Source organism: Ambystoma mexicanum, chromosome 10, assembly GCF_040938575.1.
Source record: "Ambystoma mexicanum isolate Mex_15411 chromosome 10, UKY_AmexF1_1, whole genome shotgun sequence".
In the NCBI taxonomy this organism is placed as follows: Eukaryota; Metazoa; Chordata; class Amphibia; order Caudata; family Ambystomatidae; genus Ambystoma; species Ambystoma mexicanum.
Genome location: NC_090932.1, coordinates 601,302,378 through 601,330,319, shown reverse-complemented (window position 1 = coordinate 601,330,319; position 27,942 = coordinate 601,302,378). Strand labels below are relative to the sequence as shown.

General features: G+C 47.9%; 1 protein-coding gene across 1 annotated transcript in view; it reads left to right on the top strand.

Moving 5' to 3' along the window:
- Positions 1–27,942, top strand: part of SERPINE2 (serpin family E member 2) — a 641,152-nt gene that overhangs the window by 210,200 nt on the left and 403,010 nt on the right. Inside the window, exon 4 of the mRNA XM_069618158.1 lies at positions 26,026–26,220. Coding sequence (XP_069474259.1) covers positions 26,026–26,220 — 195 coding nt within the window. The remainder of the gene's footprint in view (positions 1–26,025; positions 26,221–27,942) is intronic.

The window sequence follows — 27,942 nt, the reverse complement described above, 5'->3', positions numbered from 1 at the left end:
CGCCGACGCTCACACTCACTACCAAAGTAATGGACGCAAAAGAAAAGTCCAAATCTCCCTATGTCATGGTTCGAGTTGGTAAAACGAGGGGTGGGGGGAGGGGGGTTTGAAGGGGGGGGCGGTAGGGTGGGTGGGGGGGGGGGTTTGTTGGGCAAGTGCATCGTGTACAACTGGTGATCACATTTGTAGCCTGCTTATTATATTCTTTAAAATGCCAATAAAACCAAAGTTTAAAAAAAAAAAAACTATGCATTTTGCTTCATGCAAGTTTCAGTAATAGCATGTTTTCTCAGTGGGTTGAGCGCTCGCTACTGCGATGTCTGTGTGATCTGCAGGTTCGAACCATATCGGCCTTTCATCCTTCTGAGGTCGATAAATGAGTACCAACACAGGTTGAGTGATATTGTATGCATATTTGTTCTATAAAAAAGAGCTTAAGCGTAAGTTCTCTACAATAACATATAATTTGGCCTTGAACATCTCCTTGCATTCACAGTAATTTGACAATATGGCTCTATACAGAGATATTAATGATACATATGGTGCTCCATTCTTGTATGAAATGTATATCACATTAGTGAGATCCTAACCATATATTTAGTAGTGTACTTGGGAACAATGCTACTTGATGCCCCTTCCTGTTTTGTCAAGGGGTGAAAGGTCGTGTTCATGCCACTCCTGCGCCTCAGAGCTGTGGACCCTGTCACAGAACTGTATGCAAATTTGTTATTTTATGAGTTGTGTTGTAATGTAACAGGCACATGAACCCTCCATAGGTAGCATTTTCTGTAAAGTCATGAATTGACGCGATTCGCGGATGATGGCTGAGGGCCTTTTTTTTTAGGCGCGGTGTGGGCCACTTTTTTGAGGCGCGGGGTGGGCCACTTTATTTTGGTTGTCTGGGCGTATTTCTTGTTCCAGTCCGATCCTGGCTGTTACAGTAATCCAGCCTGGAGAGAAACAGAGCTCTGGAGACATTGAGTTTCTGGGGAAAGGTGAGGAAAGGGAGAATGCCTCTGAGGAGGTGAAGCTGAAAGTGGGCCTTTTTGGCAACGTCAGCAATGTGAGGAGAGAAGGAGAGAGAAGAGTCGAAGATGACACCAAGGTTTTTTGCCTCAGAAGAGCCTCGGGCGAGGGGGCCCAAGGAGAGTGGCCAGAGAGTAAGAGGGACGGATGGGGCAGGAGTCCCAATGAGAAGGATCTCAGTCTTAACTGGCATCAAGATAGAGATCGTTAGCAGCACACCATGCCTGAATAGCAGCCATAAAGACCCAGCATATGGAAACTAAGGCACAATAACCATTTACTCAAGTGACATATCAGACCCAAGGTTGGATTTCCAAACAAGACTGGTTTATTCAGATTATTCTCAGTCGGCCGACTGGGGTCTGTCTTGGAACGTGTGTACCCAGACCTCATGAGACGCAAGAGAGCTAGCAACGATCAAGCAACAATATGTATATACATAACATGCCATCTTTTGAAGGCAATTCAAACCGCCCATAATGTATCTTTCAGGCTAGGGTTCGGTGATTGACAATCATGACAATTATGACAAGTCTCTTATTCAGTCTAAATATAATTATTGTAGCAACAGTAGCAGAGACAGCTTTTTGTTATGGAGAACATGAAGCTCTTAGTTTAGCAAGGATATCATGTTCGTAGGAGAGAAACATTCCTGAGCACGTTATCTATGTGTTTCTATTCCTGCACAAAGGGTCAGACAGTTCTGAAGCAGAAAATACCAGTCTCCACGAAGGAGTACCCCTAAAAGAATATAATTCATGCTTTAACTGCCTTTTACTGCAGCGTTGCAAGACAGGCCGACACCTGGTCTGCTCATTAGATGCGGCTTCTGCTCGCGTTCAAGGATTTCGTGAGGGAGGGAAACAATGCATTTGTGTATCGTCTGACATTCCTGTCTTTATTAGTCTTTCAGCACGCAGGCATGGCCTCGCACCATGTATGAATTCGAAGCATAGAATACATTTAGCAAAGCGTTTTAGACCGAAAGAAAAAAGCAAATGGCTGACAATTTCACAAAATGGACGCCCTCTGGTTACATTGAAGATTCTGAGATTGCGTTGTTTGTCACATGATGCGATTGGTTTCTGGCCAACATACTATAGGGTCGTTTCTGGTCTAACAAACCCTCCTTTGGCCATAAACCAAGGGCATCATCCATACATCGCATCTTCATCTGACCATGTGTCTAATTCCGAACTACTCATACTACTGCCATCGTCATCAGAAATATTAATTGCCATGAATTCCTTGATTGTGTCATTTTCGTGTTGGGCACCTTCACTTAATATGCAAGGTTGTTGCGTTCTGATTGCGTGTACACACTCATTTGTAATTTGGAAGCAGAGGATTGGCAGGCATTGTATACAACAACAGCAGAACATGAGGATTCCAAGTATCGTGATCAAAATTGCAATTGGTTTCCATCCCCATGATCGCAGCAGTTCCCAAAACCATAAACCTATATTCAGATTCCAACCACCTGTGGGGACATGAATATCAGAACTCAGGACATGCAATTTCTTGATTGCTTCAAATATCGTGGGGGAGGAATCACTTACGAATACACAACATGCTGACCCCACGATTTTGCATACCCCCCCACGATCAGCCAAAATGATATCAAGGACTATTCTAATGTGAAGTGTCATTAATCTAACTACTTTCTCTTCTAGTGTCATAGACTATATCTGTAGTTCCATTTATCGTTTTTTCTAACACCGTGGACAGTTTCCTTATATTCCATGAATGAATTGCTTGTCCCCAAAATGATATGAATGACTTTGCTATATCGCCTGCAATCAGTCCTGCAGTATCATCTCGCCGTGGCCTAGATCTGGATAGTTTTGATATTTCAGCAGTTTTGGAAAGAAATGCACCAGGAAAAAGTATACCCAAATAACAGGTCCCTTCCCAAGTTCTAGGTAACCATGGATAGGCCTGATCTCCACATATAAAATAAACAGAACCTCCTATATATAAGGGTTTCTCTTGTTGCCCAAGTATGGCAGTATTCATGCATCTAGTAAATGTTCCTACTGGATAGGAACCCTTTTTCCGTAAGCAAAACGGGACAGAACGTGGACTGTGATTAATAGTATAGGAGGTAGGTACATCATCTTTGTTTCCTACTGGAGCCATGTTGAAAGTGATTAAGGATTTGTAAGGCCTAGAAAGCTTATCTACTGGATTCGTTATTACTGTGTTTATTTTGTTGCGCTTGAAAAGGTGGAACAACCTACCGGTTCCAATACTAATCTTTCAAACTCATCTATGTTTGTTCCATCAAACTGACCAGTATCACTGTCGTTCCATTTTCCATAAAATAACACTCTCAATGATGCATAACATGCAGTATTAAGTGTCAAAGAATGTACATACAAACCCATTCCTTTTCCACCATGCTGGGGTAAATGGAACAGACCCAGCAGTTGGACCTATTCAAGATAGCAGGGGTCATATTCATATTCAGCAGCAATGCATTATTGCCATAAACTTTTCTATGTTTCACTTCTTGTGAGGGGAGAGTGCAAGAGAGAACATGTACTGGGCTGCTCGTAGTAGGAGCATTGGTAGCAGGCAAGAGAGTTCAAAGGATGCACAATTTCTAGATACCAGAATATTGGGATCAGCGTAATCAAAATGCAAAGCGGTATCATAATCATTAGCATATTTTTCTTTCCAAACCAAGTTTTTCTAGGAACAGGCTTAGTCTCTACAATATCATCAGCGTTGGTGCAGGAGGGAGCAGGAGTGAGTTTAGGCATTGTCTGTAATGTTTATCTCAGGGAAAGTTTTCAATGTTTGTGGCGGAAAAGTTCTCCACAGCAACACACGTTAACAGCAAAGCGTTAAAGTAGCAGCAAAGCGTTCAGGCTAGCCTGCTTAATAAATGACAGCAAGCTGATGTGATTTCGCACAGAGCTCCAAAGAGGCAGGAGCAAGCATCAGTTGTGCCTGTAGCATATGCCCCCCGCTTGTCCCCATGGGGTCGCACTGGTCCTTCACTTTTCAATGGTAGCACCGGGAAACCACGTTTCAGAGCTTTCAATTTGATGCAGCTTGATACAGCTCATACGCTCCTATGCTGAGAACAAAGGCAGAACAAAACTGCAGATCACTTCCGATTTTGTGAACATAGCTTGTACCTTATGGCTCCAGGTACAGTATGATCAATGAACAATGTACTGTCATTTCCAGATGCAGGATCAATGCCAGCTTGCGATGCAATGAGTGATGATGCGGCAGTAGTCGGACAAGGTTGAAGCACCTTTAGTCTTTCGATCTTCGTTGCAATCTCCCCAGGCCCTTTCTCTGGCTTAGGAAGCACTTCTGGCAGAGAACTGGCGATGGTATCTTTGTGATCAAGTGCAGCTGTATTTCTTTCGACATCTGCATCAGGCAGCTCTTTCAAAGGAAACGGAATTCTTTTTGTGTTGCGTGGATCCAGGACTTGCGGCCATCGACTCGGACTGCAGTCTGTGTAGCCTAGGGCCCCTTCCATCGCGGCACGAGTGAAGATTTTCTCTCAAAATCTTTAATCAAGGTCCAGTCACCAAGCTGCAGACAATGTCATGTGCCGGTATATCTGACAGGAAGAGCCTCCTGCACCTGCTGATGAATTAAACACAAGTTTATTCATACTAAATTCATACTCAAAACACAAGTTTTGAGTATGTCCCTCAGCTGTTTCGGCTGCAGAGCATTCCAAACATTTACTGGTCTTCCCATTATTATTTCATAGGGGGAGAGACCAGTCCTTGCTTGAACAGAGGCTCGCATGCACAACAAAGCTAGCAGCAATGCATCGGGCCATTTCAAATTACTTCCCTCGCAGAGATTACTCAATTTATTTTTCAATATACCGTTCTAATGTTCCACCAAACTGGCACGCATCGGGTGTCTGGCCAAATGGAATCGTCAATTTGGAGGCATGCGCAAATTTGTAATATCACGGCTGCAATAAAGTGCGGGCCATTATCTGACCATATGACACGTGGTAGGCCAAAACGGGAAAAGTACTCTTTTAGCATAACTTTAGCTGTGGACATAGCTGTATAATCTTTCAGGGGATTTTCTATTAAATCAAAATGGATGACTTCAAACGGCATAGAGGGGGGGCAAAAACCTCCTGTTGGCGTTGCTGTCCCTTTTCCAATGTTATGTTGTAAACACGTCATGCAATTTTGGACCAGTCTGTCAGCAGTTTTTCTGATATGTGGATTCTGCCATACCGTATCTAGATGCTGAATCATTTTTCTAGCACATGTGTGTTGGACTGTGGGCCATAGTGACCATTGCCATTACATAGGCATTTGGCAACATCCATCTTTTGTTCTTTGTCCACCCAACAACCTTCAAATTCTAATTCTGCTGGACCCTCCGTCCATGCTTTTATTTCATCTGCAGTAGCTTCTGCTTGCATTTCCTGAACTGTGGCAATCCCATTTTCTATCATACAGGGTACTTCCATTTTTCCAACATATATTTTTCTGTGTAAATCAGTGGCAGTTTGTTTCGCAATTCGGTCTGCAAATGCGTTTCCCTTTCCCACATCACATGTTACTTTTTTTTTGTGCTTCACATTTCATTATTGCTAATCATTTGGGACGCGCGAGTGCAGACAACAGTCTTACTATCAAAGTGCCATGTTGGATTTTTGTTCCGTGTGATGTCAGGAAACCCCTTTCAGCCCATAATCGACCAAAATGGTGTACCACCACAAATGCATACTGACTGTCAGTATATATGTTTACATTGAGGTTTGCAGAAATTTCACATGCTCTGGTTAACGCTATTATCTGTGCGGCTTGTGCTGAGTTGTATGGGATTCTTTTGCTTTCTACAATACTTTTCAGTGTTGTGATGGCATATGCCGCAGTTGATGTACCATCGGGTAATTTAAAACAAGAACAGTCACAAAACAGTTCTCCATCTGGCTCTTTCTGTGGGGTGTCAGTTAGATCAATTCTTCCTTTTGTCTCTTGCTCAGTAAGCATTAAACAATCATGAGGGGATTCTTTTTCACCCACTTTTTCATTGGGAGGGGGCATCAACTCGGCCGGATTCAAAGCGGAACATCTCATAATTTGTATATGCGGTGCAAACAGGACAATTTCATACCTTGTTAATCTAGCTGATGTAAGGTGTTGTGTCTGCGTTCTATTTAAACAAATGTCTACTGAGTGGGGCACCATGACGGTTAAAGCGTGACCTAAACCATACCCTCGGTTTGTTTTACTGACGCGATGGCTGCAGCAACAGCTCACAAGCAGCGCGGCAAAGCACATGCAACAGGATCCAAAGTGGAAGAGAAGTAGCCACATGGTCTATTTCTCCCTCCTTGTTCCCGAGTCAAAACAGCCAAAGCACAACCATTGTTTTCATGCACAAATAACTTAAAACTCTTGTCATAATTTGGTGTGCCCAAAACTGGAGCTGAACATAATGCAGCTTTGAGCAGGCCAAATGCTTCTTGACATTCCATGGCAAAGGTAAGGTAACATCTTTCCTTGTCAATGCCACTATCGGTTTCACAATCGTAGAGAAATTGGCGATCCACTGCCTACAATATGAAGCCATGCCAATTAAAGCCCTGACTTCTTTCTGCATATTTCGAATAGGCATATAGGAGATGCTTTCTATTCTTTCTGGTGTCAATCTTCTTCCCTCCTTCGAAAGGAGGTAGCCCAAGTAGGTTACTTCCTTTCGACAATACTGGAATTTCTTTAGTGAAGCTTTGTGTCCATGCGCTGCTAAATGTGTCAATAGTGCAACTGTGCTTTCTTTACAAATTTCTTCTGTGTCAGCTGCCATCAATAAATCGCCTGTATTGTAACAAAACACAACCTGCTGGTAGTTCTAGCATATCTAGTTCTTTTAATGTTCTACTGTAAATACTCAGACTTTCAGTGTAACCCTGGGGAATTTGTGTGAATGTAAATGAATGTCCTCTTAGAGTAAAAGCAAATAAATGTATGCTATCTGGATGTACTGGAATGCTAAAAAATGCATTTTTCAAATCTACAACACTAAAATACAATGCAGATGCTGGAATCATTGTCAAAATTGTAGTCACACCCGGGACTAATGGAAATTGCGGATCAACAATTTTATACACTCCGTGCAAATCAAGTATGAAACGATAAGGTATGTCATTACCTCCTTTCTTGTAAACCGGAAGAATCGGACTATTGCAAGTGCTACCAGAAATTTCTTCAATTACGTTTCTTTTAATCAAATCCGACACAATGCATTTCAATGTTTTCGTCTCCTTTGGCCGAAATGTTATATTGCGGAATACACGGCAATGTCATTCCTTCTTTCAAAACAATTTTCACTGCCTCTACTCTTAAACAACCAACATCATTTTCATTCACTGCCCATATACAAGCCGGTACTTTACTCAATTCAGTAAGTAATGGCTTAGATAAAAATTGGGATACAGGAGTTTTTTGTGGCGTTATCGTCAAATTCACTCCATCAGGAGAACAATAAATAACGTCATTCAATTTCTTCAACAAATTTTAGCCCAACAAATTTTCATTGCAATTTTTCGTCACTAGAAATGGGCAAGACTCAGTGAATGGACCTTGTGTTATAGGTACTGATTGTGACACTGGACTAATTACTGGTGTACCTGAGAACTCTACTGAAACATTCTCATGCCCTGACAGTGGTATATCTGGAACCTGTTGATGGTCAATTGAACATTTTTGTGCACCTGTGTCCACAAAAAATGTGTTCTCTATTCCCAACCTTCATTTCTACGTAGGGCCCTTTCTGGTCTACGGGAATAGATACTGGTACAACCCATGTCCTGGGCTGTCCTAGTAAAACAATACATCAGCAGATGTAAAGTTGCCGGTGTAATACGCATTGGACTGATTGTCAAAAACATTTCTATCACTTTTGCTGTTTCGCTGTTGGTTCTGGTTCTGATTTTGATTCTGATTCTCCTCCTTCTGAAATTGTGGCGTTGTTTGGTTTCTACTCTGTCCTTGTGTTCCCGGGCGACCTCTATTCTGCCTTCTCGGGAAAGTCCCATTTCCAATGTGTATCTGCGGGCACTGAGCTCGCCAATGGCCTTCTTGTCTACAATAGACGCATTAATCCCTATTGGACCACCTTGCATGTTGGAACATTGGGCTCTGGGTTGTGCGTTCGTGCCACCTCTATTATTGTTTGCTACTTGCTGCATCAATACTCCTATCCCTTATTTCTTTGTCCTTCTCTGCATTTACTCTGTTCTCATAATACTGGGCCATGTGTAATACTTCACTTCGTGTTTTTGCTTGCCCTGCACTTTCAGATGTCATTATTAAATTTTGAATTTTCGGTAACAACCCTCGCACAAACTTAACAATCTCTTCCTGGGTTCAGTACTCAAGTCTTGACCACTAAAATCTGCAAATACTTCCTCAAATCGGTTAAAATAATCAGTCGCTCCTTCATCTTTTCCCTGTAAACAAGCAGTTAATTTATCCCAAACTATTCTCTTCTCAGGTACCAAAGTTTTCAATTTGTCTACTATCCGTGATGGTAAAGCTAACATAACTTGCAGTGGTTTTTCTCCAGCCTTTCTTTCACCATTAATTCTAATCAAATTCTCCCATATGTCACCTAACATCGTCGCATCATTTATATTTCTAACCTATTTCCATATGTCTACAGGAAGAATCACGGGAAACAATAATTAATGTCACTCAATGTAAAAACAGATGAATTCAAAACAGATTCAATTTCTTTATAGAATCCTGATGGGTTTTTTCTAATGTCAGGGATCGTCTGCCTGATATTATTGACCTCTTATCTCGAAAAAGGGACATATACAAACTATGCAGTATAATGTGCTTCTATCGTATGCTCTGCAACCGTTGAGGTGGCAGCAACTTCTACTTTCGGGACAAACGTGGAAGGCACTTCCCTCATGGGTAATTGCAAACTAGGTGTTTCTACATTCATTCGTTTACTGAACAATAAAGCTAAATCAAGAGAAAAAGCAGTCATTCCAGTTTCATGCGAAAATGCTCTTTTGTAAATCGTCATTAAATCAGCGGGACAACATGTCTTATTCTTCATACATTCATCTTGCAAATACTCTACCATGACCTGTAATACCTTTCTCTGCATTTCTGGTGTATACTGACTAAACGTATCATGCACTTCCATTGGGGAAATGGCGGGATCTGAAATCCGTCTAAGCGCATCTCGCGTACAAATTCTCATCTCTTCACTATCAGGTTTCAACGGCGGAAAAAATCGATCAAGTTCGTGCTTAAACACAAATATTCGGCCTACATGTTCTGGTACTTTCGACGCATTATCTCGCAAATGAGAAAGAACAACCAAATCGCGCAACTCTTGCGGTGCCAATGTGTCAGTCAAATCACTCAATTTTTTTTTCACAAGATAATTCCCCATGCATTCTAAGAATACCTGCTGTTCACCACGGCCTCTATGATCAGATATGGAACTTTGCACAGCTGCTTCATCACCACCTTCAACGTATGTTTCTGCCCAAGTTCCCAACTCGTCTTTCCTGTCTTTGCTTACTGTACTAAGAGTCACTCTACCTAGCTTTATAGTTTGACCTATAAACTTAATCATATATTCAGCTACTAGACAGTCTTGCTAGAATGCTTCATACTCCTTTAAGCTATGTCTTGTACGTGCACACATGTTTGCATACTTTACTGTAGATATTTCTTTTTACCTTGTGTTCGGTATACTCATGCCAAATATTGTATTACTGTATATATTTCTTTTTGCCTTGTGTTCGCCATATTCATGCCAAATATTGTAACAAGCTTAAGTCTTCATGTACATTGCTGCGCCCGGTTACCCAAGGGTTTGGTGCGCATTACCAAATAAACAAATAAAAATAAACAAACTGCTTCCTTGCGCAGGCCTCATCTCTGTAGAACTGCCTACCAAAGTGGCTAACTCATGCTCTAAAGGCGGTGGAGGAAATGTCACAAGCACAGGAGAAGAGGAACTTGCTACTGGTGCAGATGGAACAACGGGAATGGGGGTACATAAGGAGGAGGTGCAACTGTGTCAGTAGTTTGATGTTTGGTTCTTCACTCATTCAAAATTTTGATTTTGTTTATTAGCTCATCTGATGGATGCAAATCTTGCTGCGGAAATATTTTCTGTACACCTAATTGGAAAGCCCTGTCCATGTTCCTAAGGGCTTCTGTCTGCTGATGCTGACCAAGCTCTTGCGCTTTCTCTGCGTTCGCTTTGTCTGTGTGCGTGTTTTTCTCTACTTCTCAAGTGGAGATTAGCTTCCTTCCTCCAGTCTCTCACGCCGTTGAACGCCGCTGGTCTGGCTTTCTTTTGTAGCAATACTGATTCTAAGTGTTCTATATGTGCTAATTCAAAACTCCCATCATTAGGCCACTGTAAGTCTGATACATGTCTGGTCTGCCTATGCCAAATCGCATTAAAAACTATTGCCCCTATACCGTATTTTACATACATTTCATATGCCGGTGACCCTGCGGGTGGAGCAACCTGTCCAGTTTCCAAAGATTGTCTACCGCAGTGGAAAAATCCCAATAAGCAGGAGGACAATTTCCCAGGCATGGTTAATCCTTACCATTCTCTTACCGTGTGCGTTTGAACCTGCAAGAGCAACTCTCTGTCAATATCAGGACGTTTAAGAATCTGGGCACGACTCACCTGATCAATCAATTTGTCACTCAGGACGCAATTTGTCCGTATACAGATGCAACCAAGAATCGTCGTGACTGCATGTCTGGCTCAATCTGCCTCGTTCCAGGACCCTCGCCTCGATGATGTCTGGGCGCTGCTCATCGATCAGGGATCGGCTGTGTACAGATCTGCAAAGGAGTCTCATCACTTCTACAGGGGCGCCCCCAACACATTTCGATCCCGGCTCGACGGCTTCGTCCTCGACTCGTTTTTGCCTTCTTCAAACTTAACGTATATGATGGAGCAAAAGGGGGAGCGTCCCTATTTCGGCGCCATATTTCTAGGCCATAAAGACCCTGCATATGGAAACTAAGGCACAATAACCATGTACTCAAGTGACGCGACAGACACGAGGTTCGATTTCCAAACAAGACTGGTTTATTCAGATTATTCTCAGTTACCCGACTGGGGTCTAACATCTCGCAACGTGTACCCAGACCTCATGAGACGCAAGAGAGTGAGCAACAATATATATACATAACATGCAATCTTTTGAAGGCAATTCAAACCGCCCATAATGTATCTTTCCGGCTAAGGTTCGGTGATTGACAATCATGACAATTATGACTAATCTCTTATTCAGTCTAAATATAATTATTGTAGCAACAATAGCAGAGACCGCTTTTTGTTATGGAGAACATAAAGCTCTTAGTTCAGCAAGGATATCGTGTTCGTAGGAGAAAAAAAATCCTTAGCACGTGATCTGTGTGTTTCTATTCCTGCACAAAGGGTCTGACAGTTCTGAAGCAGAAAATACCAGTCTGCATGAAGGGGTACCGCTAAAAGAATATAATTCATGCTTTAACTGCCTTTTACTACAGCGTTGCAAGACAGGCCGGCACCTGGTCTGCTGATAAGATGCGGCTTCTGCTTGCCTTCAAGGATTTCTTGAGGGAGGAAAACAAGGTATTTCTGTATCGTCTGACATTCCTGTCTGTATTAGTCTTTCAGCACGCAGGTCGTGGCCTCGCACCATGTATGAGTGCATAGAATACATTTTACAAAGTGTTTTAGACAGAAAGAAAAAAGCAAATGGCTGACAATTTCACAAAATGGACGCCCTCTGGTTACATCAACGATTCTGCGATTGCAATGTTTGTCACATGATGCGAATGGTTTCTGGCCAACCTACTATGCATACTATAGGGTCGTTTCTGGTCTAACAATGAGGGAGGAAGATGCAGGAGAGGGAAGCTTGAAGGAGAGCTGTGTGTGGTCAGCATAACACTGGAAATGAGGGGAGAAAGTGGAGTGGAGATCAAGTTGGCCAGAGGGGCATGATTGAAGAGCCACTGCGAGAGGATAGAGCCCGGAAGGATGCCACAGGTAGTGAGGTGGAGGAGAGAAAAGGGCCCAATTGCACTTGGGAGGGCTGGTTTCGAAAGTAAGGAGGTAAGCTAGTCCAGTGCCAAGTCTGTGATGCCCAGAGTATCACAGAGCCGATTCATGAGGATGGAATGGTGGACTGTGTCAAAGGCAGAAGATGGATCAAGAAGAATGAGAACATAAGGGGCGTTAGAATCAATGTTAAAGAGCAGGTTGTCACGGGCGTTAAGAAGAGCAGTTTCCGCGCCTCTGGCTGCTCTATAGCCAGACTGGTCGTCACAGAGACAACCAGAAGATTAGGCGTGGAGGATCAATTGGGAGATAATTAACTCCGCCAAGAGTTTGCCCAAAAAGGGGGTAGTGGAGATGGGATGTTAGTTAACCGGGCAGGAAGGATCCCCATACTGCTTTTTTAGGAGGGGCTGCACAAGGGAGTGCTTGAGGGGGGGAAGGGAAAGAGCCAGTGACAAGTGGTTACAGAACTCAACCAAGGAGGGAGCGAGAGAGGCAATGTTTTACTTGATTGTTCTGGAGGAGCAGGGCAACACCTGTCTGGAGGAGATTTTCACAAAGCAAACTATTTTGGTGCCCACATCAGGTGCTATGGGTGAGAAGGAGGAGAACAGGGGGGGGGGGGTCAGCAGAGGATGGACAAAGAAGGCCAGTGTGCAGGGTGAGGAGGGAGGAGGGTAGATGAAAGAGAGAACAGGATGTCCAGAGTTTTTGTTTTGAAATGGGAGGCCAGAGCTGTTCATTCAGACAGCCTGGGAAGGAAGAGGAGAAATGGTGACTGCAGTAGGATTCTCAAGTTTCTTGCAGATTTTGTAGAGTTCAGCCGTGTTATTTGTGGCCCTGGAGATGCAGGCTTGGATGTGGGCCCGTTTCTTGAAGCTGATGGGGAGTTTGTATTGCCACTGGAGCAAGCAGCAGGCCAGTTTGTCAGAGGATTTGCTAGAAGCCAGCCACTTCGGTTCCATGACTTTGCACTTGCTTATGAGCAAGGCAAGATCAGTCATATCAACTATTGCACTTGGAAGCAGGCTTCATGTGCTCGCTTAATCAGTGGAATGATAGAGAAGGAGACTGGTAGTGCGCTGGTAAAGGTATAGTTGGGGAGCCTGGGAGCTCCGGATTCGAGGAAAGGAGAGTGGTCAGAGCAGGAGAGAGCGCTAGTGAGAGGATTGGTGAGTGGGATGTCAGCACAGATGAAGGCATCCAGGTTGTGTCCGGCTGCATGGGTGGGACCAGAGGGAAGAATGGTGAGGGAGAGAGTCAGAGGTTGCAGAAGTGTAGAGTGGACACATCAGGAGTGTACAGATGGATATTCAAATCTCTGAGGAGGAGATCCTTAGAGGTAGAGGTCAGAAGAGAGGAGGCGGGGTCCCTGATTCTGAGAAAAAGGGAGATCGGCCAAGGGGTCCTGTAAATGGTGGCTAGAGTGAGCGAGAGGGTAGGAGAGATGCAAAGCTTGCAGATGAGACATTCAAAGAAAGAGTATTTTTGAGTGGGTATTATGGAAGCAGGGACCCATTATGGGAAGATAAGGGCAGCACCCCCTCCATGCCGGTTAGCCCTGGGGTTGGAGAGGGCTCTTATAGCCCTCAGGAAGTAGTGTCAAAAGCAGTGACAGCACTGGCATTGAGCCACATTTTGGTAAGGGCGAGGCCGTCAAGATCAAAGTGTTCTAGGAGGTGACGGATGTCAGAGGAGTGTTTGACCGCAGATCGAGGATTGCTAAGTGAAGCAGACTGCCCCCTTTAAAGGTCTTTCGTGGCGGGGTACAGGGACGAGGTACTACTGCCGGTGGGGGCAAGATGGCAGTAGGGGTGGCAGAGAGAGAGGTGAAAGGAGAGGGGGAGGAGGAGTTGGAAAATGCCTGTCAAGAAGGAGGAGGTTGGCCTGAGAGCCCTGAGCTATGATAGTGCCATTCTGGTAGACATTAATGATGCACCTGGAAGATAAGAAGTGTGCCAGGAGAACTTCCCTTCTGGTACCACCATTAATGGCTGAGGAATAGAAGGGGGAGAGGACAGATAACATACAGGGAGTCTATAGATTAGGAGAGGGGACAGTAAAGATGGCTGTTGTGAATTGTACCAAGCCATACCAGGGGAAGACTCATTCCCGCTGGTTCTATTGGAAATTGCACAGGGCCACACCAGGAGAAGGGGACCTGGGGAGAAAATTGTGTAAAGACTGACTGAAACCTGCAAGCCCGCGGAAAGGAGTCATTCCCCCTGGTATATTTGTTTTGAAGGAACATTTTGTTGAACCCCATCCAAGTAGCAAGAGAATGGAGCCATTCTCCTTAAAGAAGGAAGTTTCTGTTGGTTATCTTTGTAGTTGTAGTGTGAGGGACAGAAGCAGGTTTTGACACGGGTGTAATTTGATGGACGTTCTAACAGATTCTTTTAGTATTAGTTTTGAGACTGGGAAACACTTCTTGGTAGTTAGGATAGAGAGGATTTTTAAATGGAAAGGATAAGTCTATAACCAAAACCATGCCACCTTTTTGTCTCAGCATCCTTCTTTGACAAACTTAAAATACCCAAATCGCATCCCTATTGGTAAACATTCATATGATCTATGGGATGGAGAGGACAGCCCTATGAAACATAGGGTTTACCTCATGTCAGTGTTTAGCTTTTTTAGAAACAATTACTTAAATGCTTGTCAGAAGGGGTGTATGAGCTACGGAGTCTGGAGGGCAGATATACAGGCCGATTCATGGAATTAATGTGTGCTGACAATTTCTGCGAAAGCGTGCGAATCGCAGCACAAGTGCGAAAATCGCAGCGAAATCCGCGTACACTTCTTCAAACAGCGTGCGTTACGCGCACAGCGAAAGCGCACATAGCGCAGCGCACACAACAAAAGTAGGCGTAACACAGGGCGTAACACGCGGAATGGGGAACAACGCGTGAAAATGTGGGCGTCACGGGGAAGTACAGGAGGCAAATGCGCGGAACGCCCACACGCGCGCCTACAACACATATTCATGGAATCGAACGGGGCTAACGCGTGCACCAAAAAAGACACGCTAATCCGGAAACACGTACGCCAGCAGGAAGCAGGCGTACTTGGACCCGCGCAGCATAAAAGTGCACGCAAACAACAAACAAGCTCAAACGCTATGAATATACCGTTCCTCGCAGCAGTGGTCGTGGGATACCGCAGGAGGAGGAGGAGGAGGAGGATAGTCAGGGCCAGAATTTTTACACCCAGAACCAGCCTTTTTGGGATGCCTGATGACCAGTTGTATGGGAGGTACAGGTTTCCACCTCACATAATACTCGACCTGGTGAGTGAGTGGGAGGATGACCTCACATCACCCACCCTGTGCTCCCAAGCACTGAGCCCCTTGGAAAAGGTGCTCAATGTACTGCACTTCTTGGCCACTGGTTCATTTCAGCGGGCAAGTGCCATAGTGGGGGGGGGATGTCACAGGCCATCTGCGCTGCCTGCACCAGGTATTGGCCATCATGACTGCACGCCCATCAGTCCGCAGGCACATATACCTGCCCAGAACACCTGCAGAAAGGCAGGATGTCGTCCAGGATTTTTACGGGGTGGCACACTTTCCCAAAGTGCTAGGTGCCATTGACTGCACCTATGTGGCTCTACGTCCTCCCAGGGCAACTGAGCACATCTACAGAAACCGCAAGCACTGGCATTCCATCAACGTGCAGGTAGTGTGTGATGCCAAGGGAATCATCACCTCATTATATGCCAACTATCCAGGGTCCACCCATGACAGTTTCATTTACAGAATGTCAACCTTAAACTGGGACCTAGAAGCTGGGCGGCATGGCGATACATGGCTGCTTGGTGAGAATATATGCCCCTGTACATGCATGCATGTCAGATACTGAGTAATGTCGCAACCCCACTAATGAAACCCATTATCACCTGCCCAGGGGACAGTGCCTACCCTCTGAGAATCCACATGATGACGCCAATTCGGAACCCCACCACACCACCCGAGGTAAGATACAACACAGCCCATATTGCAACCCGGGGCATAGTGGAGCGCACATTCGGAGTGCTCAAGTCACGCTTTTTCTCCCTTGACCGCTCTGGTGGGCAGTTGCTATACGTGCCCCCAGTAGTGTGCAGGATCATAGTGGCAGCATGTGGCCTGCACAACGTTGCAACACGCCGGGACCTGCCGGTCGACATGGTGGTGCCCCCATATCCCCAACCACAAGCACGGCCGCTGCGCATGGGAGGGGAAAGGGCACGTGGTGAGGCAGCCTGTACGCAGCTGGTGGCTAATTACTTCACCTAAAATCACACCCCTTTGGAGTGCACACAGCCCTGGCACATACCAGATGACAATCAATGATGATGACATAAGGGACAGTCAACTGTCACAACCATACCAGCCTGAGATTGGTCACCTGGAAGTGTTGCATTGTGTGCATTCCTACCTACCGAAAGACAACCAATGCTGTGTCACAAAAAGACACACACTTATGCTGCATGAATGACTACCCCCTTGCAAAATACAACATGAAAATAGCGCCATGTCACCCAACCCCTCCCCATCGCCGCCACCCAACACACCATGGCATGTCTTGCAATGTGAAAGCAAACAAAGGAATGCACAACACATGACACAAGTGTCACAAAGTGCACTGTCCCAAATGGAAACGGGCCACAGACAATATGCTCCCAGTAATCAATAACAAACAGCACACATGACCAAATACTTACCAGCAACACAATACAGCAACACAGCATGAAACATCGCCAAAATATAACAGTACAAACTCAAAGTAATGTACGTCATACAACCTCAATAAGCCAGCACATCGACCCCTTCCAACTCCAGAGTGTTGCTGTCAGGCAAATGTGTCAGTGTACTGCATACAACATGAACTGCATCTGCAAAGGAGACGGCCTTGGGAAGACATGAAGAAGGTACCTGTGGATAAGGAGGAAGACATGGATGCACAAGCACATATCAATACTCCATGCAGTGTTCAATACAAAAACAAACTGCCCACACAGCTCATGGGAGCCCAATGTCACTGTGTAAGTCACTGTCACCTGGTCACACCGTTTGCAAGCCCATGGAAACGGGAAGCAGGAGGGGTGTGTGTGTCCAGAACCCAAGCATCTAACCCAAACACAGGACAAGCCTGCATGTGCCCAGCCGGAATACACAGTGGATGCCCACGGGAGCCACACACGGCAACACACTGTAAAACATTTTTTAAAAAATCAAAAATGGCCATGTGGGGGGGAGGGGGGGCACCCAGGAGGTCTGAGGACAGGGTGCACACCAACACCCACCTGTGTGGATGTTGCGAGAAATAAATCACCTCCATGGGCTCATGGCTACGCTACTGTGGGAGAAGTGCTGCTGTCACTATCATCACCCTCTGCTACTACATCAGGAGGTTGTGGTGCTATGGGAGGCAGCCCATGCAAAGCCCTGGTATGGTCCTCCATGGCAGCAAGCATGCGGGTGTGGAAGGTCTCGTTCTGGAGGATGATGGTACGGAGATCCCCATGCAGCACATGATGGGTTGCCTGCATTTCTGCACGCATGGCCTCCCGTGATACCCGGATCTCCTCCCGAGTTGCCTGCAGCTCAGCTGAGAGCGAACGTGTGTGCCGCTCCAGCTGCTGTTCTGTCCTCAAATTTGTAGAAGCCTCAAGTTCAACAAGAGTCTCCCTGAGGTTATGGAGTTCTACCCTCAGGGCTTCCCTGTAGCCCTGTGACTCTATAGAAATGGCTTCCCGCAGAGTCTCCAGTGCCGCCCGTCGGTCCCTGTTGGATTCCAACATGTCTTCCATGTGTGATCGGCAAATGGAGTCTGTTGCCTGCTGTTGTTGCTCCATCTGCCTTTCAGGGGGGATAATGGAAGTGACCACCATCTCCATTGCCTGAGCCATCATTTCAACTGATGCTGCCTGTTGGGTTGCCATACCCTTCATGGAGTCTTCCCATACAGTATTGCCTGGTGGCGTACGGCCACCATGTCGCGTGCACCACACCTGTTCGGGGCAAGGCGATCTGCACCTTGCTGTGCTGGCACTGCCTGAGGCTGCAGGACTGCATTCCCCCTCTGATCTGCTGGCCCAGGAACAGGATCAGATGTTGTGGAGTGTGACCCTGCATCCGTAACCGCCAAAGGCGGACTTACCAACACTGACATCCCCATAGAGGGTTCTACCCCTGGTGCAGGTGGGTTGGACAGAACAGAATCCCTGCCAGAAACACTCACCTGCGACGGCACATAAGTCTCGTCATCGATTCAGCACCTGAATAGAGGTCTGGGGAGGTGCACCCAGAGACACCCCTGGACGGTATGGTCTGCAGTAAGATTGGGTTTTCACCCACCACCATACCACGTCCCCCACTGGTGCCTGGTCGTGCCCGAGATTTCTCCTGGGTCTGCACCATCTCCTCAACCTCAACAGCATCAAGTTCGTCATCACCTGCAAAAACATGAAACACAAAAAATGGAAACCGGCATTAGCACCATAGCGCACACATAGGCCTGACAAGCCAGAGATCCAGTACATGATTTACACTGTCACTGAGTTGGAAGGGGAGGCAAAAAGCAGACGCTGATGACACCAAGATGGAAAAGCAACACATTTGCTGCATGCTGGGTAGCACTGGCATCACACATTAGCCTGTGAGTGGCATGTCCAATACACATACATGACACATGCCAGCACACAGATGACATGTAGCATAGCCATGGTACATTTGACAAGTACAGCCATATGTCAGTGAATGAGTACTGTCGGCCATCCATGTGAGATGGACATGATGAAATGAACAATGCTACATAGTGTGACAAAATACGCATGTGCCACTCACTGCAACAGATCCAGTGTACAAGAATACAGTGATTGCAGGCAGATGTACACATCAATGGTTGGTCACTTAAACATCACAGGAAACAACTATCAAGTACCACATACAAACAGGCACCAAAAATCAATGTGAGCAGGCCAATAAGCAATCAGCCTGAATGGTCTAATTCACCTAACAAGGTAACAAATGTGGGCCAATGTGGGGTGTAATCAATGACAGAAGCATGTCACATATGTGACAATAGGGCTGACAAATGTGTTTCAAAAGTGGGAGAATTGAAAAAATCAGCCTGAATGAACACTGAAAAATTCTGAACAATGTTGTTGCAAGATGACAGTTCAAGGGCAACTGCAGTAATGTGGTGCTAAATGGCTACTGTGGGCAGAAGGGATACTGTCATACCCAAATCCAAGGCCAGTGAATGTTTTGGAGGCAGCACATGGGTGACCCATAGCACTCAGGTGCACACACCCTCACCTGGCACTCAATCAGAACCCGTCACCGACACAACATACACATGGATTACACACACATGCATGGGCACTCACCGGACAATGCGTCGTAATCTGGTATGTCTCCCACGCCTTGGATCTGTTCCTCTGTGACGAAGGTTCCAGCAACAGACTCATGTTCAGTGAGTTGGTTGTCCTCTTGTGGAGACCCACCGCCGGTCACCAGAGTAGAAGCATGATTTGAGGCCAGCTTGTTCTTTTCTCTGCGTTTCAGGTCATTCCAGCGCTTGTAGTAATCATCAGCTGAGCGCCTCACAAATCCAAGGGCACTAATGATGTCCACGATGGTCTGCCAGTGTGCCTTACGTTGACCAGGTGTGGTCTTGCACCCTGCAGTCACCACCATTTCGCGGCTATGTGCCGAACATAGGCCACTAGTGCATCAAGTTCGGCGTCATTAAAGCTAGGCTTCCTTGACGTGCCGGAGTGTGTAGCCGTGTCTGGGGTCTCAGCCTGTAGTGCCAGACCACCCTTCTTCCTCTTTTTCAAAGGTGGTGCGGATCCTGAGTGGCTTACGCCGCTCTGGTCAGTAGGGGCAGAAGCACCGGTGGACTGGGTACTAGGAGTGTGCGAATGCACAATGACCATAGGTCTTGGGGCAGGCATTGGCTGCAGGGTTATGTTGGCAGGGGCAACGTCGGTTTGATGGACCGGGACTGACACTGTCCCGGCTGGGAGACTCAGAGCTGGGGTGGAATGAGCTGCAGCTGCCCCTACAGCCTCCCCACCCTGCCTACTTGGGGCAGCAGATGACATAGCTGCTCCAGATCCACGTGGCCTGGTGACACCAACTTGCACTGCCACACGTGGCGTAGACTTGCTGACCTGGAAGTCAGCCTGGGAGTCATCCTGTGCCGGTTCAGGTGCCACAATGGGCTGGTCCAACAAGGGCTGAGCTGGGATGGTGTCAGCTACGTTTCCCACAACCATGGGGGGGGCATGGGCATCCCTGATTGCTCCTCCACACATGAGGGTCTAGGGGCACCCTGCAAATCCTGGCCATGTCCCCTACCGTGCCCACCACGCCCACCTTTTGGAGGTCGGCCACCTTTGCCTCCCTTACCGCTTGGTCGCCTCCCAACAATGGCACTGATGTTGTTTTGCGTATGGGAGTAGCAGTAAACGATTGTCCTGGGCAATTGGGGGTGAAAGGGGTAGGGTACTAGATGGAATTCGTACCCTAGTGCTCTAGCAAGGCTGTCTGTGACCCCTGGGGGAAGATGACTGGTCACGCAATGCACAGGCACCCCGAAAACAAAAAAAATAACGTGCGCACAACCCCTCGTAGACCACGTGTGTGGAAAAATGAACCTGCACTAAGCTGTGGCACCCAGGAACACAAAAATAAGCGTACGCGTGTTACACGCAGCCTACAATGACCTCTGAAGGGGTACGTGACACACGGTGCAAGCACAGTTGGTAAATACGTGCGCGACTCACCGTCTGGCCGGAAAAAGAACGTGAAAGACGCGCGTGTGCGCGTTGGCAACACCCCCGCCAAAACAAGAATTGTACGCTGTCTGAGGAGACAGGACAAAAGAAGAAGTGAACGCTGTTTGAGGAAACCTGCCCAACAAAAAAAAATGAACGCTGTCGGAGGTAAGAGGGAGTACGAACTTGAAACGCTGTGAAGTAATCACGTGTGAACCGACAAGAAGTACAGAATTCACCCACTCGCTCTCCACGAAAAGCACGTACAAGGAAATGGGGTCCTACATGTACCTTTTAAACCGGCCCACATGTACCTTTTAAACCGGCGTGTGCGCCCTAAGGCCATGTACCTTTTAAACCGGCCCTACATGTACCTTTTAAACCGGCGTGTGCGCCCTAAGGCCCTTTCCTCCAATTACATGAGCTGACACTCGGAGGTGCAGTTTTTGGACGTATACGATGAACATGCACCCGTGTTGAGGGAAACGCCTGCTCACGTCACAGACGCGTAGGCCCTTTCCTCGGATTTCATGCGCCATGAACCACTATGCCCACGTCATGAGGGAAACGCCCGTGCGTGTAACGTCACAGACGCGCTTATGCGCTAAGGGCCTTTCCTCGAATTACACGCAGACGTGCAAGATTTTCATGTGCCAAATCACTCCGTATCAAGCTGGCCATGCAACACGCGGAAGACCACGCTCCTGCCGAGAAGGCCGAATTACTGCCCCCCAGATCCCCGAGCACGCTCTCACCTGCCATCTGCTGCTGCCTGCCTGCTGCCCACGTGCCCTGCTATTTGGTGCCTGCACGTCAGCCAGGGTTCCAGTTGCTGTGTCCACCCCTGCTAGAACAGAAGACTCCCGACTGGGATACCATCGCGCCACAGCCCAGCCCCAGGACCCATTTGCCCACCCACGCCTGCCTCAGGGGTCGTCAGGCAAACACCATCTGAGACCACTGGCGACCCCCAGCCAGAGAGGCAGAGGGCCACCAGCTTCAGTTTGAAGGAAGTTGGTGTCCTGGTGGACCATGTCCTGGGGCATTTTGATGCCCTCTTCGGAACATCACGCGCCAACAAGGAAGGACGGGAGAGGATCTGGGATGACGTGGTTGCCATCAACGCGGAGGGGGTGGCAACCCGCGACATCAAGCATGTCAAGAAGCGCTGGGAGGACTTCAGGTCCAGGACCCTCTACAAGGCCCGGCGCCTCGCAGAGGGGGGCCGGGTCAGCATGAGTGACATCCAGATGAGGGTCCTGGAATGCGTATGCCCAGCGCTCCACGCCCAGATCCTTCAGAGGAAGACCCGTCTGGAGTTGAGCAGTAAGTGGCCAAGCATTGGTGTGTGAGACAGGGCATGTTGCAGTGTACTGGTGGTCTGATACTTGCCTGTATGTGTGACATAGGCCATGTATGGATGTGTGCGTGCAGGGACATCATGGTCATGCATGTGAGACCAGTAATGTGGGAACCACATGGTTGGTGCATGTGTTACAATGCAACATGGGGAGCTGTATGCCAAATGCACACATGAAAGCATGCCAGTGTCTGTTATTGGACATGGATGGGGTGTGAGGGATGGGTGCTGCTGTCATGTACATGTATGGTGCACATGTGTGTGTGTCTGAGAAGATTGTGTGACTTTGAAACGCCATGGATGCATGACACATGTCCGTGATGTGTACATTCACTCATGCAGTGCGGTCACCGTTGTATGCACTGTGTCTATCCACTGTGTCTGTGGTGTACAGGCCATGATGCATGACCCTCCGGTGATGTGTGTGCATGGGATCAGTGTGAGCCATGATGCATGCGAGTTTGAAGGCAACATTTTGGTTAATAGAGGTCCTTGTACATGGATGCTGATGTTGATTGCAGGCGCCGTGCCTGTTTCTGCATGTGTGTTGCGTGCATTCACCCTTGTGTCGTGGAGGGACAGGATGGAAGTGACGTTTGACACTGCCACTCATGTGTTATTGCTTCCTGTCTAGGGGAATATTGTACTGTACCCTGATGCTTGTGTTCTATGTCTCCCTCTATGCAGCGTTAAGTGAAGAAGAGGGCGGAGACGGCGCTGTGGAGCCAAGCGGCGGGGATGCCTCCACCAGGCGGTGACGCAAGGCCCAGCCACCCTCCCAGGACTTGCCATCATCTGGGAGCGAGGGGGCTGGTGCCGCGTCTGCCACTACGGCTGTGGCGGAAGGGCCGGATGAGCCCCGACAGGGGCTTGCAATGGCGGAAGACGGTGTGGAGACATCCAGGTTGGTGGTCTCCACAGAGGAGGAGGAGCCCGCTACTGAGCAGCACATGGGGCCTGGCGGGGGTAGTACCACTGGTGCAAGTGGTGCAGTCCAGGGCCAGGGTCAGGAGGCAGCACGGGTCTGTGCATGTCGCTGTCCTTGACCCTGTTACTGCACCACCATGCACCAGCAGGGATGCCCCGTCCCAGGCCCGTCCGCAGGTAGGGGAGAGTGCCATGTCATCTGCCTCTCCACTACCTGCAGATGAGGGGTCCCATGAACGTATGGGCTCCGTCCTGATTGGTGTCGCGTTGCGCACGCGTGACATTCGTGATGACGTGCGTTCTTCCTGGGCGGAGAACGCACGCCATCACGAACAGCAGCATCGCGACGTGGCACTGTTGGGAGGGTCCCTGGTCGGCGGGTTCCTACATGTGACACGCACTCTGGTGGACCTCTCCTACTCTGTGGAGACTAGGCGCCAGTCGTTCTCCCTGCCGTCTTCCGGCCCAGATTCCACCAGGGCCCCCTGTGGACCTGACTTGAACAACACAGCCAGCTTGGTGGAGATACCATCCCTGCCACAGTCGGGAGTCGGCGGTCCAGCAGGGGTGGACACCACAACTGGAGACCAGCTGATGGAGGATGTGCAGGCATCATCGGACAGGGCACATGGACAGCAGCAGCAGGAGCAGGCTCTAGGTGGGAGCAATGATGGCTCAGGGCCATCAACATCAGGGGGGCAGGCATCGGCCAGAGGGCAGGAGGACCCTGGAATGGGTGTCTTCCGTGTGGGTGCGGTTGTGCCAGCATATAGGTGCGGAGCGGCGGCGAAGAGGCACGGCTCACCATGGTCAGGACGGAGTTCTCCATGCGTCGGGCATTGAGGCGGGCAGAGTGCCTCGAGGCGACTCGCAGGGAGTTGGAACAGGCCATGAGTGCCTCCCTGCGAGACCTCGTGGCCAGGACAGAGGCCCGCCTCCAGCAAATGGACATGGAGTTCGATGATGCCCTGGCCGAAAACATCACTGAGTGAGCCGCAGGACTTGCCCATCGCCATTGTAAATAGTTTATAGTGTTAGGTTTCCTTTTTTTTATTTTGGTGCTTTTGGACTATGCCCCCACACATTTGTATATAGTTTTTTTGTTAGGTAGGTTATTAGATAGGTTTCATTTCTTTTGATGGGCTCATGGACCCTTGAAAATTGGATTGTACATAGTTGGACATGGATTTATTTGGACATTTTGATTTCATTTCACCATGGATCAATGGATTTACCTTTTTGCGTTTCATTTGGATTTGGTTTGGTGGACAGAGTTTTGGCCATTTTTCTTTTGGATTACTTGGTTTTTTTTGAGAATTTGTATTTTTTTTTATTTGGACATGCATTTCATTTCATGTTTGCCATTATTTTATGCATTAAGTACTTTCAATTGGTTTTCATGTTAATACATTTTGATCTTTTACTTCAATGTGTGGGATTCACTCATTGGGTTCATGCATGTTGACATGTGGGTTTACTCAATCAATGGCAACGTGTGTGTGTGTGTGTGTGTGTGTGACGGACATGTGTTGATGTACATAGTTGACTTTTGGTTTTTGTCATGAGATGGGCATGTCACTGCTGGGTGGGTGAGTGGGTGGGGGGACATGAGTGGGGGCCTGCTGGCAGGTGACCCTCACTGCTGGGGGGTGGTGGTGGTGGGGGACATGAGTGGGGGCCTGCTGGCAGGTGACCCTCACTGCTGGGGGTGGGGATGCTGGGGGACATGTGGCCTGGTTGGGGGCATGCCCATGGTGGATGGACTGCCTGCGGGACATGACCCAAGGGTGTTGGGTAGTCCCCTGTGGTGTGGTTTGCCTGCAGGGTCTGTGGAGGGGGTAGAGGGCACACCTGTGTGAACCCACACTGCCAATTGACGTGTGGGACTCCCCGCACACCGCCCTGGATACGCGTACCCCGCTCTTACAGCGAAAGCATGTGTGTAACTTCCCCTGTACCACGTTATACACGTACCCCGCTCGCACAGGGCCAATCGCGTGTGAAACTTACCGTGCACCCCAGTAATCCACATAGCCCGCACGCACAGTGCCTGCCGCATGTGAAACTTCCCGTGCACCCCAGTAATCCACGTACCCTGCACGCACAGGGCCAATCGCGTATGAAACTTCCTGCGCATCCCAGTAATCCACGTACCCCGCTCGCACAGGCCCAATCGCGTGTGAAACTTCCTGCGCACCCCCCAAATCCACATACCCCGCATGCACAGGGCCTGTCGCGGGGGAAACTTCCCGCGCACCCGTCAAATCCACGTTCCCCGCACACACAGGGCCAATCGCGTGTGAAACTTCCCGCGCTCCCCAGTAATCCACGTACCCCGCTCGCACAGGCCCAATCGTGTGTGAGGCTACCCGCGCAGCGGGGTACGTGTATTCGGAGGGGTGCGCGGGGAGTTTTACAGGCATTTTCTTGGTTGTGAGCCTTAGCGCCATATACGGGATTTGTGCGCTGTACATGGCGCACGGGGAGGGGTTGGGGGCGTAACTGGTGCTGCTGCAGGGTCGTTACGCCACTCTGTGCAAAGGCTGGTTTTGGATGTTAAAATCCTGGAATACGCTGTGCGCGGAAATGGATTTTAGCACACGCGGCTGGCGCAGAAAGTCGCACGCACACACTGTGTCCCAGCCGCGTGCGTCACTTGTGCGCTGAATTCTATGAATTACCCCCATAAACTTGGGTATTTTCTGGAAAGAGCCACAGAAGGGCTAGATGTTTTGATGCTTCAAGAGGTTATCAGAAGAATGTGAATGCAATTTGGCAATTGACCAAGAGATTACAAATTAGTCTTTTGTGCTGTGGATTATTTGCTTAATTGTTTATGTAATGCTAGTGTCCTATTTATAAATATATTTTCTTTTTTTTCTTTGTAGGTATGATAGAAAATCTGATTTCACCCGATTTGATTGACGGTGCACTAACCAGGCTCATCCTAGTCAACGCATTGTATTTCAAGGGACAATGGAAATTGCGTTTTCTACCGGAAAATACTAAAAAGCGTAACTTTAATGGACCTGATCGTGTTTCACAAGTACCAATGATGTCTCAGTTGTCTGTGTTCAGGAGCGGTAAGCTATTTCATGAATTGGCATTTCATTATTCTAGAGGACGAAAGGAGTATTTATTCATCAATCCACAGTTCACTGAAGCGTAACCTTTTTTTCTAAATATAAACATTTAAGAGTTAGTGAAGGTCAGTTTTTGAATAACTTTAGATTTATCACACTAAAACTTGAACACTGATATTATGCCTTGTAAAACCTCTACTTAGCCGGCAAAATGTACTCTGAATTCACAGTTCTGTAGTCCTTTTTTAGTGTGACTGCAATGGTGGTTCTATGAACTTTAGCCGCAAATATTTTGCCAAATGCATTTTTGCTGATTTTTGCTTTTTTTGGTTTGCATTATTGCTATTATATGTACAGAAGGAACACGAAGATCAGTGTAAGCTCTTACCAAAACCACCCATAAAAGTTGTACTCTTAATGTATGGCTCTGGATTCACTTCATTTGCAATTACCGTTTGAGTGCAGAGATCACTGTTATTTCTGATGTGTTTGAAGTGGGACTTGCTTTTTCTCCTCAAGCCTTTTGTGCTGTTGTTTGGATGGATGTCTAACATCAGTGTCACGATCCTACTCAACTGCCACCCAGCACTGCTAGATGCGCCTCTGCCTTTATTTCCTTGTTTTACCGCTGCAGTTTTGGACTAATCTAATTGCGTGTTCCATTACGGCTTTTGGGTTAAACCAGAAGATGCATTCTGGGACATGTTTGCTGTCCAAAAGGCAGACGGCTGAAGGAGGCATACTAAATACATTTGTTTGCAGCAAGCTACTAAGAGCTGCAGAGGGCCTGATTGCATTCACCTGTTACAAGCTACTGCAGGCTAGGCTGTAGAGAGCTGGAGAGCACTTGATTAGAAACCACTGCTGCCACTGAAGCCAGGGCTGGGCTTAATTGAACACAGCTGCCAGAGTCTGCAATCGGCTCCACACTGCTGGCCTGCTGGCTGGGAGGGCCTTTATAAGCTCACTTTGAACAGAAGCAGTTGTCAGTCGACTGCTTCCACTGGGAGTTCGTGCTGGTGCTCCTGTTACCAGTTTTTGACCTTTCCTGGAAATCCTCTTTTGGCCTTTGATTCCTGTTGATCCTTGCAGCTCCCTCTCCAGTCTGCTGCTGCCTTCCGCCCTGCTCCTCTGGGCTCCCACCTGGCAGCTCTGCCACACTCCTCTGCCTTCCGCCCTGCTCCTCTGGGCTCCCACTTGGCGGCTCTACCACACTCCACTGCCTTCCCCCCTGCTCCTCTGGGCTCCCACCTGTACCTTCTGCACTGCTCCTCTGGGCTCCCACCTGACGGCTCTGCTGCACTCTGCTGCCTTCCGCCCTGCTCCTCTGGGCTCCCGCCTGATGGCTCTGCCGCACTCCGCTGCCTTCCGCCCTGCTCCTCTGGGCTCCCACCTGTACCTTCTGCCCTGCTCATCTGGGTTCCCACCTGACGGCTCTGTCGCACTCCGCTGCCTTCCGCCCTGCTCCTCTGGGCCTCCGCCTGACGGCTTTGCCGCACTCTGCTGCCTTCTGCCCTTCTCCTGTGGGCTTCCCTGCCTGGCAGCCTTCCCACACTCCTCTGCCTTCTGCCCTGTTCCTCTGGGACCTTGCAACCTGCCTGTTCTAGCTTCTGATATTCTATCCTGTCCTGTACCTGGTTATTTCTTTCAACACTGCTTTCTACTTGTATACATCTTGGTCCACTGTGTGCCTCCACTTGAATCCGTTTTACAGTGCGACCC